Below are 16,890 nucleotides of genomic sequence, written 5' to 3'. Positions count from 1 at the left end.
CGACAACGAGCCGATGGGAAATCCTACAATACACTACAAAAACTACTAATTAATATTGTATAATATTTGTGTTTCTATAGAATTTTATTTTTATAAAGTGTTTTGAGAAATTACATTAGGATTTGATTTCAAATTTAATTCGTTAATAGAATATGTTAGAAGTTAGTCACGTGATGCGTATGAAATCCTCTACGAACAATATGCTTTCCTGATAAATTATTTTCTTTACAGGTGCCTGTAATGGTATTTTAAACTAACCAATGGAATGCAGCGAGACGACGTTTTCAGCCGCTTCCCACTGAGACTATGCAAAACAATTCTGATATTATTTGTATTAAATTAACGCTCTATGTTTGCGACTTATCATAGCTATTATAACATGTAATAAATTCGAAGTAATTAGTTTTAAGATTTAAGCATAATTATTACATGGAGCAAGTGACAGATGTAAGGGAATACCTAAAAATATAAGATAAACGTCATATTAAACGAAAAAAGAAAATCAATTATAATATTACAGTGTTACGTGAGTAGTAACGAAGAGCAGAAAATAACGCTGGTGACCTCTACCTTTCATGTCATTGTCGCTCAGTTTAAATGAAAAGAGATAACAATGCGAAATAAAACCGTCCTCAATATCCTGCAGAAAAATCACGCCGAACTAATACAGTAGTTAAGTTCGATTGTCAGAGTCAATCCAAAGACGAGGACATGTAATCCCGTTCGATTTTATTTGAATTGCAAGTACGTGTCTGTCCCCGTCCGTCGTCTGCTCCAGGTCGCAGCCCCCTCCCCCAGCTCCATCTCCTTTACCGTGACGACACGGTCCGTGCAAACGGCCCCAGAAATAGTTAGATAATCCTTCCTGGTCGCAGGAACATCAGAATTTTAATCCTTTTAGGATAAGCCCAGGTCGAAAGGGGAGTTATCTCGACAATTATCGTTGCTTTCCAATTTCGAGCCCGATTCCACGAACAGATTGTCAAGTCGAGATCGAGGGCCCAGATTGCAGTGGGATTAATAAAAGCGTATTTAGTTATAGGGAGGGTTCCAGTCCCTAAATTAGATAGTTGTCGAGTTATTTTCGAATTTTCGAATATGTACCGAGGGAATGGGTCCTCGTTGAAGTACGTTCGTTTATAATTGGGTAGCTCGTTAACGGCTAATAACCTGTTTTTGGATATTAAATTGTTGAACCATATACCCTTTTCGTTCGCAAAACGTTACGTAAACCTTGGGGATAAATATATAAATACGTGTATGTCTCGGTTCTGTCAGAAAGTACTGGGTATATGATAATTAATGTGTTTATCGAAATTTTATTGCCTCGATTTTTCAAGTTTTTTTATAACGACTTTTCTGGATAATCGTCGGCAATTTGATAATTTCATTTCAAGTCGTCAGATGATAGTATTTGTCCCATTTTTTAGGTTTTTAATTCGGTCACAGCTGTTGTTGCATTTGATAATAGGTTGCTATAATACAAATTTTGTATTTAATTTCAAAGAAGCTAGCTCTATATTCAAAATCAATGGCTGGATGTTAAAATTATATGATTTTTGTTCAGTAGTAGTCTATCAATTCATTACGTGAGATTGTTTTAGTAGAAAGAGCTAACTGCACCTGAACTGATTCATATGTGATCACAGTCCCATGATCTCGTCACATTAATTTTTTTAGTTTTATTCTAATTTTTACTCGCCACGACGGATAAAGAAGTCACGCTGCCAAGGTTATATTAAGCGCTTGTATATTGTTGAACAGATACCACATACCACTGATCTGTTAAAAATGTGAAGTATCCCTATAAAAAAGCTCAAAACTGTATTATTTAGATTCATTACTTTTGTTGATTAATATAATTAACATGATATCTTCTGCCAAAACCAATTACTCCAAACCAGACAATTTACAAATGGTGGTTTCAATGACAAACAAATGCTTCAAGGGCTTAAAAAGTTCGAAAACAAAGAATTGCAAAACTTATCGGACGAAACCTCACCTAAAACTCTCAAAGAACTTTTGAGAATCTCAACAGTTGCCGAATCAACTGCGTTCAGACAGTTTCAGTTTACATGTGATGCGACAGATCCAAACCAAGGAATGGTTTCCACACGAATTTAATATCGCGGATTTATTGTTTGCTATTCAAATAACAAGACTTTTCTCTGGCGTGTTGTGACTAGTGATATAGATTTAATCTAATCTTTTTACTTTAAGGCAACCTTAAGTGGAAAATATCATGGAATCGTCTAGGAGGGTAATCAATATGGACGCTAAAGTGGAATATTCATGACCGTAAAATCTTGCTGTACATTTAGAAAGATCAGCAAGGTGTGTATTACAGGCAGTTAAGACCGGTATAAAATTGTAAAGACAGGTAAGGATGTAAGTTGAGTAAATAGAACCACGTATTTTCACAAAAAGGCCAGTAATAGTAACCATCGCATAATGTCACCATATTGCCAGAGCTTGGCGAAGTTGTGTAGTATATCTCATCGACTCGCTGTCGAGTGTTTTGGGAAACGAGGATTCAAATGTCGAGACCAGACAAAACCTGTCAGAAGTTAGATCTTGTAGAAGAGTTCTTATGGCGCCTATAAACATAAATATTAAGAAGACCCAAAATAGTGGAATTTTCGGAATTCCTTAAGAGTCCGAAACTGACGTGTTTTATCAGCGTGTTAAGTTCCTAGCTGGAAGAGTGTTTCCCATCCTGATATTCTCAGCAAATTGGGGTAAAGAAAAGAGTTTCTTGGACAAGCCTTGTCCACCAAGACCAAGAACCCAAGAGAGGAGCTTCAGCGATAAAACACGATGCATCGACAACATGCATATTTACAGTCGCAACATACTGCCAACCTTGAACCATTAGGTTCAAAGTAATTTTTTTTTATTATTACTCTTCGTGAGTCCACAATCTGCCCTATTGGCAATAAGTATTTCTTCTGTTTATATTATATATACATGGCATGTAGAAAATCACTTCATTAAGCAATCTTCTGTATAAAATATTACCTTAATTAATTAGTCTTATTCTAATGCTTATTCTAAACTCTACATATGTCCAGTAATCAGATCAGGTGGTGTTAAACGTTTTAGTCTACGCACTTCACTATCACGTCGCATATTTAGCTGATTAGCGATTACATTGGGATGCACTGACACTCTTTCGAAGTACTTCACACAAACACGTTGGATTACACTCGTTATAGGTTCTAGAGGAATATCGCGTTGTATCACTTTATTTGAAATATAGTACGGAGCATCAACAATGGCACGCAACACCTTATTTTGGAACCGTTGAGAGATGGATATGTTAGATTTGCTAGCGGTACCCCATAGTTGAATTCCATATGTCCAAATGGGCTTGAGTATAGACTCATACAGCAATACCTTGTTATCTAATGATAACTTGGATTTGCGCCCAATGAGCCAATACATTTGATATAATTTTAGTCCTAGTTGTTTCCGTTTAGAGAGTATGTGCTTTTTCCAGGTTAGGCGTCGATCTAAATGCGTACCAAGATATTTTACATGCTCTGCTTGGAGGAGTTGACGATGATTGATATTTACTGGTGGACATGTTCTTCTACGCAGGGTAAACGTTATATGCGTGGATTTTGATTCATTGGCTTTAATGCGCCATGTCTTCAACCATAATTGTATTTGCTCCAGGTGGGTTTGTAGGTTTATTGATGCTGTGACTGGATCTTCATGGGATGCTAAGATTGCTGTATCGTCTGCATATGTTGCCACAGTAGTTATTTTTGTGGTGGGCAGATCAGCCGTATACAGAAGATACAGTACTGGACCCAGTACACTACCTTGCGGAACTCCTGAATATATGGGATTTAATTCGGTATGTTCATCGCCTTGATTTATAATAAAATGTCTGTCAGTGAGATACGATTTTAGTAGCTGATAGTCCGGATGAGGGAGAAGTTTCTTTAGTTTAACCTGCAAGCCCGTATGCCATACTTTGTCAAAAGCCTGAGATATGTCTAGGAAAGCAGCCGAACAATATCTTTTGGCATTTAGGTCAGCGTTTATTTGGTTTACAAGTCTATGCACTTGTTCTATAGTCCCATGCTTATTGCGAAAGCCAAACTGATGTTCTGGAATAATTTTTCTTTTTTCTATTATATAGTTTAGTTTTTTTATGTATAATTTCTCGAAAACTTTCGAGATTATTGGTAATAAACTTATAGGTCGGTAGGAGGTCACATCTTCTGGTATTTTTCCTGGTTTAAGTATCATTAATATTTTAGCTACTTTCCAGATACTAGGGAAGTAATTAATTCGTAGCATAGGATTAAATATATATGTTAATAGTTTTATAGCCTTTTCTGATAGTTCTTTTAAAATTTTGCCAGTAATTAAGTCATAACCAGAAGCTTTTTTAATATTAATCTCTCTCATTATTGTATGTTTAACTTTTTTGGCCGTTAATTTCTCGTGCGGTAAATCCATTTGAAATGGCGAATCTAGAAAGCTAGTAATTTTCTTTTCGTCATCTTTATGTAGCTGAGACTGGAAAGGTTTAAAAACATTTTTTAAGTGTTTTGAGAAAATGTCGGCCTTCTCTTTATTGCTTCTCGCCCAATTATTTTCGCTTGTTTTAATAGGTGGATTATGCTGCTGGGATCTCCTAAGCTTTTTTGTTGCTTTCCACAACGAATAGTCTGTAGCCTCAGTTGATGTCAAATTTTCTAGGTATTCTTGAATGCCTTGGTTCTGTTCGATTTGGATTAGATCTCGCAGTTCTTTTATGGCCCTATTAAATTTTCTTTTATTCTCTTCAGTCCTTTGCTGTTGCCAATTTCGTCGTAACTTTCTTTTTTCTGCTATCTATTTCTGTATTGTACATGATATATGTGTATTTCTTCTTGGAAATGTTTCACTATTGGGAGTCGCGGAATATGCTGCCTCCTGTATATTTTTTGTAAGATTTATTGCTGCTATTTCTATATCCATTTCAGTTTGTAACGGTAAGTTTAGAGAGATATTTTGGTCTAAGTTTTCTCTAAATGAGGGCCAGTTAGTTCTATTATTGCACAGAGAAGGGGGTTTATCTTTGATGGTAATTTTTGAAGAAATTGTTACTATTATTGGTGAATGATCAGAAGACAGGTCGAAACATGATTCTGCCTGACACTTTTTTGGATCAATATTTTTTGTAATACAGAAATCTATTGTATCTGGTTTTTTATTTCTGTCTGAAGGCCAATATGTTGGTTCACCAGTAGAGATATGTTGTAAATTATCTATCCTTATGGCTTTGAGCAGTTCTCTACCTTTTGAGGTTATTATTCTTGAACCCCACATTAAATGTTTTGCATTATAATCTCCTCCTGCTATAAATCTATTACCTAGCGTACTGAAGAATTCTTGAAATTGTTCTGCCTTGTTGTTATGTTTGGGTGGGCAATAAATCGCAGAAATTGTTAATGGTCCATGGGCTTCCTCTATGGTTATACTGGTGGCTTGCAGGTAGTCTTTGCGGAATTTTTCTTTTTCGAAATGCTTTATATCATCTCGAATTATTATGGCTGTACCTCCATGTGCTTTATCATCAGGGTGATTTGTATGATAAAGCTTATATTTAGGAACTTTCAGATAATTCTTGTCCGTAAAGTGTGTTTCGGAAACCATCATAACGTCAATATTTTGTTCAATTACGAACATTTTTAGTTCCCTGGCATGTTGTTGGAGCCCATTCGCATTCCAGACGGCGATTTTGTAGCTATTGGTTTCGGGCATTAGGCAAGTTTGCTTACGACGGTTGTGAGTAGACCAAGCATCGTACTCATTTGATCCATTAGTTTGGCCATCATATTTTCTAATCTTGAGATGTTACTAGTTTCAGTAGGTTGAGATATTGTCTCTCGTTTTTGTGCTGAACCATTTTCAACTATTTGGGCATAAGTTATGTCTGGTTGACTTGTTCTGGTGGGTAGTGGTAGATTGGTAGTAGTGGATTGTTTTTGTTGATGCGTTTTTTCCCTTAAGGCAGGATAGAGTTTCTGCTGTAGTTGCTTGTGAACTGCGCAACCCTTGTAGTTCGCTGGATGATTTCCGTTACAGTTAACACATTTCACTTTTTCATCGCGAACTTTACGAGTACATTCTCCTGTCTTATGTTCTCCTGCACATTTTACGCATCTATATGATTTGCGACAGTAAGTCTTTGTGTGCCCGTGCGCTTGACACCTTGTGCATTGTGGTATAATTCTTTTTATATGTGGTGGTTCGCATTTAATAATATTATTTTCCAATTTGGTGATTTCATACACCGCCTTATTATTTCAGAGGATAAAAAAAAATAAAATAAATACATTGTTTATTTCACGCACTTCATTTTTCACTTACGTTATTTTAGCACTAGTTTTTTACTATAAATACTATAAATGAATTTCAAAAGGACTGTTGTAAAATAAGATGAAATAATTTTAAACACTAATAAAAATGATATATATATATATATATATATATATATATATATATATATATATATATATATATATATATATATATATATAATGAAAAACTAGTATATGTTGTATAAAATGGTCAGATTTAACGGTTAGATTAAGTTTTTTAACTTCTAAAGATATTAGGTTTTTCAAATTTCAAAGTTTTATACAAAATCAGTGTTATTAATATTTAGAAAGTATTAAACAATTGGCTCTTGGCTTTGATCGTTTTTTATTCAGTACTAACTGACCCGGCTGACTGCTTCAATCAACTAATTTAACCGACAGTTGCTAAGTATGTCTGCAATATGTAGACATTTGTGATCGTCCTCGAAGACCTACAATTTTGATTAAATAAATACACAATAACCTTTGATTTTGTAATTAACAAGAATGTGTACAACATATTACTAATGTAACATATTGGGAACTAAACAGACATTGACAATATAATAGAATATTACCACATGTCGCAGGGTTATTTTTATTATTTAATATGTTGCGGTAAATTAACACACACTAACATGTCAATTTAAAAGTCCCCAGCCTACCATAGTAAAATATATTTTTTTTTGGAAAATTAGTTTTTTTTATTCCACATAATTCCATTCAAGGGTGATACACTGATTATAGCGAACCTCCAACTTTTCTATACCATTTTTGTAGTTCGATTTGTCCTTGGCTTCAAAATAGGCCTCAGTTTCGTCGATCACCTCTTCATTCGACGAAATTTTTTTCCCAGCGAGAATTCTTTTGAGATCTGAGAAAAAGAAATAGCCGTTGGAGGCCAGATCTGGAGAATACGGTACACTTCATGGATTTTTGCCACCGTTTTCACTGACTAATGACACGATGCGTTATCTTGGTGAAGCAGCACTTTCTTTTTCTTCACGAAATGTGGCCGTTTTTCGGCAATTTCGTCCTTCAAACGGTCGAATAACTCTATATAATAATCGCTATTGATGGTCCTTCCTTTTTCAAGGTAGCCAATGAAAATTATTCCATGCGTATGTATATAGACGCCATAAATTATATAGATCTTAATTAATTTTTGTCTCCTCTATTTCTGTAATTTAATATTAAGTTGTAGTAATTTTAAATTAGTATATCCGTAGGTTTCTTAATATTTCAATAAAAGTAATTATCAAAAACATAAACTTATTTAATTGAATGAACCAAAAATACTCCAAATAATAATAAAAATCCATTTACAACATCAATCGTCTAGTTACAAATTGCGCTTAAACATAAACGAAATGCCGCTCGCTCATTAATTAAATCTCGGACGAAAACAAAAGAGAAAGAGAGAGAAAAAAAAACAGTCGAAAATCAATTCAAACTGGTTGTTTCTATCTTGCGGAAAACTTCTATTAAAACATTTCACGGACCCATTCACGCCAACAGCTCGTTAAAAGTTTTTCATGTTTTTTAACTTGAATTGGATCCATAAAATTTGGAATCCTAGTTAAAACTACTCGATTTATAAGCTAATATATTGCCTCTGAAAATCCTGCGTTGGTAGCGAAGTTTGCATCGTATTTTCGAGCGTGGAAAATTATTTTACACTTGTACCTGCATATTTCATCAATTTTAATTGACGAATTTCATTCGTATATGTAGTAGATGTTCTACATTTTTATTTCTAGTCTCTTGTCTAAGTAGAAACAGAAATTTTCTATGTGATCTTCTGTCCGTGTCTGTATTTATAATTGAGTTTGAAATGGTTTGACCGACTTTAAGGAAATTGTGAGTGTTTATATAGATATTTGAAAATGATGTATATTCACAGGTATATACGCTAGATGACTGCAGTAAGGTTTCAGGAATTATTTAAAATTATTTTTGATTTCAACTGGCGTATATCCGTCAGAGTAACATTTTAATATTAACATACATAATATTAGGTCCTTTCTATATGTAGATTAAATTAAATATCATATTATATTGATATATTATTTGTAATATTAAAAGTTACCGTCCTGTTTTAGACAAACCAAATTAACTTTAACTTAGTTAATTCTCATAACTGTAATGTATTAATCCGACTTCATACATATTTGCTGACTTATCCCTTTCATGGAATATAACAGTTCAATTGAAAAGTTCCCGGCCTGACACTATTTTTTAGTCAGCCCTAACCATCAAGAGAGCCTATATAAATTTGAGAGCTATGGGATCATTGGTTTGTGAATTATAACATTTTTCACCCAAGTTTTTTTTATTGTTATTGTGAAAAAAAATTATAAAAGTGAACTTCGCCTGTTGATAAAATATTCTTTTTTGAAAAGAAACAAAAACAGTTGAAGCAAAAACTTGGCTTGATACCGAGTTTCCGGACACTGCCCCTGGAAAATCAACCATCAAGGATTGATGTGCTAAGTTTAGACATGGCGAAATGAGCACCGAAAATGGTGAATGGAGTGGATGCCCAAAATAGGTTGTTACCGACGAAAACATTAAAAAAATCCAAAAAATTATATTGAATGGCCGTATATTGAAACTAAATCAAATAAAAGACACACTGAAGTTATCAACTGAACGTGTACATCATATCATTCACGAATATTTGGATATGAGAAAACTCTGTGCAAAGTGAGTGCCGCACGAGTTCACTTTTGACCAAAAACAACGACGAGTTGATGATTCGGAGCAGTGTTTGAAGATGATCAAGTTTAGTAAACCCGAGTTTTTGCATCGATTTGTGACAATAGATGAAACAAGGCTCCATCATTTCACTACGAAATACAATCACATGGTGAACCCGTTCCAAAGCGTGGGAAAACTCAACAGTCGGCTGGCAAGTTTATGTCGTTTGTATTTTTGGATACGCATGGAATAATTTTCATTGACTACCTTGAAAAAGGAGAGACCATCAATAACGACTATTACAAAGCGTTATTGGACCGTTTAAAAAACGACTGCATTTCGTGAAGAAAAAGAAAGTGCTGCTTCACCCAAGATAATGCGTCGTGTCACAAGCCAGTGAAAATGATGGCAAAAATTCATGAATTGTACCGTATTCTCCATATTTGGCCTCCAGCGAATATTTCTTGTTCTCAGATCTCAAAAGGATGCTCACTGGGAAGCAATTTTCGTCGAATGAATCAATGAGTCAATAGAAATGCCAGATTTCCAGTTTGGATTTCGGAATCACCATTCGACCATCGACCAAGTACACAGATTAACAACTGTTGTTGATAAGGTATTTGAAGAAAATATGTAAATATGGTGTGGCATTGGGGATTAATCTGCAACATGAGAAAATTGCTACCGCGGAATCACTGTCGACTGCTGGAATCGTATCTTTTCGAAGGATAATTTAGAGTCTCGCGTTAAGGGGCATTCTCAACACTTCAACCTATTTCGGCTGAACTCTCACAAGGTATTGTCTTGGGACCATTTCTACATCTGCTCTATACTGCTGATATCTCAACAACAAAAGAAAGAGTACTTGGAACATTTGCTGACAACGCACTTGTAATGGCAAAATATGTATCTCCGTCTGAAGCTATAGAACAAATACAAGTGGCGGTCAACAAGATCTACCAATGGACTAGAGAGTGGAAAATACAGCTTAATGCTCCAAATCTGTCCATGTTAATTTGGCGTTGCGATGATTGACAAAAACTTAATTATAACACTGTCCGATTCCTCAAGCAGAATCAGCTGAATACTTGTGAATATATATCGATGGTAGGTTAAACTCGAAACATCATGTAAGATAAAAAGTATAGGAAATTATATTTAAAATCAAGCAAATGTACTGGTTAGTCGAAAGATAATCTCGACTTGATGTAAAATCAATGTCATTGGTATATTTGTCTATCTTAATGTCTATTTGGACCTATGGGGTGCAAATATGGGGTTGCACTCAAACCAACTAGTAACCCAAAGCAAACGAAATGATAAACAAAGACTGTATAAATATTTTATAGCTGTGGGATACGCGAAATATTATTTCTGAGATTGATTAACAAAATTAGAAAATAAATATAACCACAACGATAAATTTCTCAAATTCCACAAGCATCTCTTTAAAATCCACACTATGTATTCTATTCTATAGTTCAATTCATTATGTTTGAGTTGAAGGTATTTTTATAAGAGCTTTCCTTTGGATACCTTTTTACCATGTGGTCTTTGAAAATAATAGATAAAAAGAGAGTGAACTCATATCATGAATATTTTGAAAAGACGTATTTTATACTAGGCCTAGCCGACAGTCTTTACTCGATTTTAGTGTCACCTAATGATTTCTGTTCATGAATCATTTGAAGCAGCAGTTAGTGAGAATGAGCGAAATTTCATTATATAAAAGGTTAAATGCTGGACAAGAACCTTTTAAGAATATTGGTGATTTATAGCAATGATAGTTTTGTAATTTAATGTATCGTTAAGAAGTTTTAGGAACTATATCATTAAAAGAAACGGTTTGAAAATTTGAAGTTTTTTTTTGGGATTGGAACAAGTTTTATTAAACTATCATACTTATACTTACGTCTTTTTAAATTTATTTTATACTATTTATCAGTAGGAGTTTTACAAAGGAAATATAATTAATATATATGAATTAAAGTTTTAATAGGTTCGACTTCAATCAGTGACGTATTTTTAATCAACGTATAAATTCATATCTTTAATTTTTCAATTATTTGCTGCAGAAATATTGGTTTTTATCCTCGATTGGATGTCTTGCATTGACTGCTGTATACTGAGTCGAATAATAACTCCAGAACTATGCCATACCTTCACTTCTTCATGCAAAAATACTTCTTATCTTAATTAAACAGTTCCAAGTAGCGATGTGAGCATCCACTTTTACAATAACGTATGACTTTTTTATCGTAAAAAAATAAAAAAAACAGCTAGCAACATTTATAGTTTCTGGTAATTATTAGTGCTTGTCAGGTAATATTCAAATTCTCTATAACGAGTTGATAATAATTGACTTCTCAGGTGCCGAGCCTGCCTCTCCAGAATTTCAAATTTTCAGATCAACAATTTTCAATAAAATTAGTTTACAAATTTTTTTGTAAAGAATATCTCGTCTTTTTAATTTAGAATAAGTATTACTAATTATAAGAAAGGCAAGCGGACATTTACTATAAGAAATTCCAACGACAGATATCAAAAATTTGTTATTTGTTAAATAAAATAAGTGATTACAAAGGAAGAAAAATAGAAAAAACATATAAAAAGGCGAGATATTTATATCTAATATTAAATTGAATTAGCTGTATTCAGCTAATATATTCAGATAAGTATATCTTCTGTAGTATAATGCTTACCTTTTTTATAGTCACTGTGTGATGTAAAATGTGGATCGTAATGGATATCTGTGATTTGCCAGAAATAACCTGCAAGAAAAAAATATCGAATTATTATAGCAAGTATATTATTGCTATGTTATAATATGTATGGTATGTTTTGTAAATATTAAAGAAATTATTAATTTATATTTTTCTTGTAATCTGTCTTTTACTATTGCTATTCCTTTATGAAATTATGCTTCCTTACATGAACACTTGGCTGTGAGAAAGTTATGTTCGCTTTGGATCCCACACAATTTGACAATCGCAATAAGACAACACAATAAGAAATTCAATCGCGGTGCCTCGAAAGACGTTTTTAAAATAGATGACAGGTGAGGAATCTTGGATATATTCGTATAAGCCCGAAAATAAGCAGCAGTCGACTGTATGGGTGTTCCAAGATGAACCAAATCCAACAAAAGTTGTTCACGTACGAAGCACTTCAAAGAAACAGTGCCTCTAGAGGTTCGTAGAACAGCAAATTCTGATTGTTACACAACCATTTGTTCGCCAGAAGCCTTCGGTGATATAAGAAAAACAAACAAGAGACGCCGGATTGTTCTTCATCATGACAATGCGAGCTCTTACACATCGGCTCAAACAAGAGACTATTTGAGCAATCAAAACATCGAATTGAAGGGCCATCCGCCGTACAGCCCTGACTTGGCACACAACGACTTCTTGTTGCTCTCATCCGTGAAGAATAATCTGCGTGGTCAACGATTTTCACCGCCTGAAGAAGCTATTGAAGCGTTCAAAAATCATGTTTTGAAGATACCTCATTCGGAATGGAATAAATGCTTTGCAAATTGGTTTAAGCGCATGCAAAAGTGTATCGATCATCGTGGTGAGTACTTTGAAAAACACTAAAAATATATTCGTAACTTAACTATTTGGTTTGTTCCTATCTATATTCCCTATTTATATCCTCCCGAAATATAAATAGGGAACCTCGTATGCTCTGTAAGAGATATAACAGAATAGAATATGGCTATAAGAAAAATTGTCCGAAACTGCAGTTTCGAATTGTTGCAAATTACTAACCAAGATTTGTTGTGACTGATAATGAAAAGTGAAGCTACTGTGACCACTCCAAATAAAGCCTCGCTGTGTATATGTTAGTATTAACAAAATATACTATGTTACGATTTTTTTAAATCGAATGAAAGTGCTACTGAAGATGTGCATCAACCTAGTAAGCATAATGGACGCAAATAAATCATCTTGTATGACAAAATACGTTGGCGCTTATGGCGATACGTTACAAAGATTGTGACGGATACCCTGTCGCATAACGAATAGGATGTTTTGTTATTCCTAATGTACTCGACAGAAACAATATCTTTTGATTATTATTTCTTCAAAGTGATTCAACATGGGTTGGCTGACACATGGTTATGAAGTGCTGAAGAAATGGGAAAATGGGTCGATGGCTGATTAGCTGATTAGCTCAACATCGTTCTCTCGATACAATACAATGCTACCAGAAAAGAAGGAAAAATTTGGAGAAAATAAAAAATATTAAAACTAATATTTAGTATTCCATTTTTTTTCAATTGAGACCATTAGCCTTGTAGCCATTAGCATAATGTTGCTAAGTTGTAGAAATTCTATAGTTAAACGCTTATAAATCTTTTGCTAAAGTTGTTTAGGATATTTTCTGAATTTCGTCAAACGAAATCCATAGTCGAAGCATAGTTAGTTATACTTATGCATATAAAATAAATAAATCCTTTTCGATATTAGTTTCCCTCCTCTTTAGTGCACCTTTTAGATGTAAAATAAATCGAGCGAGTTTCAGTTTAAATGTATCAAAACGGAACTACCATTATAACAAGCATTTGCAAGCTAAACAGTTTCGACACTATTTTACATAATTATGCGCAATATCATTGGTAGATGTTAAAGTTTATTTTCCATCCGGCAAATATATTGTTCTCCAGCACAAGAGCTTTTATCATCGCTATAATCACATATATATTGGGTTTAGAGTAAATTTGGCCGGACGTTTGAAGGTGGTCAAAGACAATTTATGGGCTAAATTTGGCTTTATACGCTATTCGAACTGTTTGAAGATTTATTAGATAAAACTTCCTTTCAAAAGTTTTATAAACTGTTTACCCTAAAGTTTCCGTATAGGGCAGATTGAACAGATATAAACTTATAGTAAAATTATGGACTTTCTTATAGACGCAGTGAAACAGAGTAAATATTTCGCATGCTTCCGTATATCGAAAAAGAATATCCGACCTTATTATTTTATAAAATTCATGTCTGTTTTGTTTTGAATATATGGGGTGTATAAAACCGATTTTAAGTGTTTTTTGTAAGGTTTATTCAAATGAACTGGTGTAAGGGATTAGGTTTTGTATAGTATTTTGATAAGCGTCATCTATTGGCGAACATATGAATTATTGGGACAAAATAACTGTTAAGCGACCTTTTTTTATTTTTTAATTATTACACTGTTACTAGTCGTTTCCGCTTAACCTACAATTTGTCTTTACGATAACGTAAATCTAGGTATATAACTAGGAGGACCCATCGGCCATATCTCATCTGTCTCCGGTTAAATAATGTTTATACATGTCATTGCAGTATTTTTTATTAACAGCAACTCACTACACAACACTGCACAAGGTTAGATGGTTTAATTTTTTGAATGTATGTTCTGCTTTGGTGGTATTCAAAAGTTGCAATACTTCAATATTCTCTTGATAATGGAGTCTTCCCTCATGCCCCCTTGCAATTCTCTTAATTTCTTGACTGACTGTGGGCATCTGAAGGTGTCTATGTAGGTAGACAGTCCTATAGTATTTTGGTGCATCAACAAGGACTTTGTCCTGAAAAATCTGTGTTTTGTTACTCTTTGCGGAACATCCCCATTATTGAACTCCGTATGTCCACATAGGTTTCAGTATTTGCTTATATAATAGCAATTTAATATGTACTGATAATTGTGATTTTCCTCCAATTAGCCAATATATTTTCCTATATTTCAATTCCAGTTCTTTTCTTTTCTTCTTTCTATGTTCCTTCTAGCGAATTTTTGATCAAGTTTCATTCCGAGATTATCATTGTTGTTATATGGAATGATATTGGTGCGTGTACGGTCTGATTGTAGGTGAAATGCATATGCACAGATTTATTTTCGTTAATTTTTATTTTCCAAGCTTGTGTCCAATTATTTCAAGTTTAGTTAACAACAGTTATCAGTTGGTATATTTAGATGAGTCATGGATACTTCAGAATGGTATATTGGCTCATTTTTATGGCAATATTATAATATATATAGTGAAAAGAAAACAAAATTTGATGGAGAAAGTAAACGTTGGAATAACTATCGATTAAGTTTTGTTCGTCATAACATTTATGAATAATTAATTTCAGACATATAGTTCTTCATGCTGGAAACAGGAACAGTTTTATTCCTGGTGCAGAATTTGTGTTTTCCTCTTAGTCCAAGGATGACTATAATGGAGAAATGAACCACACTTTGTGAGGCTTGCTTCAAAATCAGCTTTTAAAAAAATTTGGAGGAACCATCAGTTATGGGCAATGCACCATATCTTACTACACTGGTGGAAAGGATTGCATCAACAAAGGCTGCAATTAAGGATTGTCTGAAAGTACATGAAATAAGTTTGTTCAAACCATGTTGAAGAATTAACTATTTAAAATTGTTACTCGGTAAATAGAAGTGAAATATTTAATTGTATTTTATATAGTTTACTTTTTTAGAAATAAGCATGAGAAAATATACAAGGTAAATCAGATTGCTGAACGTTATGGCCACAGAGTATTACGTCTTCCTACCTAACACTGCATATTTGATTCAATTTAGGTGATAAGGGTATTGCAAATAATTATTACAATAGATATTCAGATCAGAAAAGGCTACTCAGACCAGCAGTGTCTGGATTTATGGAAGGAAGCATTATTGACAATTACAAATTTGGTTCGAATGAGCTCGGTCAGACCTATTGAAGAAGAAATTGAGGAAAGGTGGAATTGTGATCAAATATTTGATAGATTGAAAATAAACAGCCTAGTTATTAACTTGAATAATGATTCTGACAGTTACAGTGATTGAATAAAACTTTATGAACGTTGGTTTATGATTCAATGATGACAGTTACCTAGACATGGTGATGAAATAGGAAACAACTAAAGGTTAGCATATTATTGATATATTTTAACTGTAGGAAATTCTATTATAGAGTGTGGAAGCTTTATGTGCATGTGTGTTATTATTCAGAATATATATAAGCGTTTGTTTAAAAGGAATGAGGAGAGTGTTAACACTAACTGTTTTGCACATATGGCAAATGCATTAAAGAGAATGCATTTATTAAATCTAGTTTTATCAAGAAAGTTGTATACAGCTAGTAACAGAACAAACTAAGGAGAAATACAGTAATATCAAAATGACTTTACAAGAAACATTGCATCGAAAGGAACAAGACTTTAGCGTAAAAGGTAAATATGTTCTCTAATGAAAGTAAAATACATTACTCAGATATACAATTATTAAATACTTGGATTATTCCTTTGGAGGATAAAACTAAATAAACAAGACGTCTACAAGTCTACTTATGGAAAATATAACCTATAAATTATTGCGACTGTACAATTAATTGTATTTTTAAGTTATTCGTACTTTACTAAAGTGCTAAAGTAAATTATATTAGATAACATTTTCTTCCTTTATTTTATTTAGATTAGAATTTGGTTATATGTCAAAGTCAAAATATACTAAAAGTCAGAGTTGATGCGGCAACATTGTGACGTCAATTTAGATCATATGGGTTCACTGCTATTTTGGATAGACTATATATATATATATATATATATATATGTTGCTCACTTTTCGAGGATTATTGAGTATTCTTCATAAAGCTTCGCTGTGGAATCTTTCTCTTATAACAATATTGCAGTTGCTTGCTGTGCATAACATCAAATTGTTCTCATTACTTAAGTGAAATTGATCAATGAAGTTAACCAATGCACACTGCAGTGTTGTTGTCGAGTTGTATGCGCTTGCTCCAGATGTATTTTTGCCAATATCTAACCTACGATTAAAATAAATTGCCGGGTGTTTT

General features: G+C 33.5%; 1 protein-coding gene across 1 annotated transcript in view; it reads right to left on the bottom strand.

Moving 5' to 3' along the window:
• The window catches only part of LOC143195241 (cyclic GMP-AMP phosphodiesterase SMPDL3A), a 232,734-nt gene that overhangs the window by 190,447 nt on the left and 25,397 nt on the right, over positions 1–16,890 (bottom strand). Inside the window, exon 2 of the mRNA XM_076402233.1 lies at positions 11,765–11,833. Coding sequence (XP_076258348.1) covers positions 11,765–11,833 — 69 coding nt within the window. The remainder of the gene's footprint in view (positions 1–11,764; positions 11,834–16,890) is intronic.

The sequence above is a fragment of the Rhynchophorus ferrugineus genome, unplaced genomic scaffold (assembly GCF_030347505.1).
Source record: "Rhynchophorus ferrugineus isolate W39M unplaced genomic scaffold, kcgeb_rfMv2 rfM1, whole genome shotgun sequence".
Classification (NCBI taxonomy): Eukaryota; Metazoa; Arthropoda; class Insecta; order Coleoptera; family Curculionidae; genus Rhynchophorus; species Rhynchophorus ferrugineus.
This window is presented reverse-complemented; position numbering and strand designations above follow the sequence as displayed.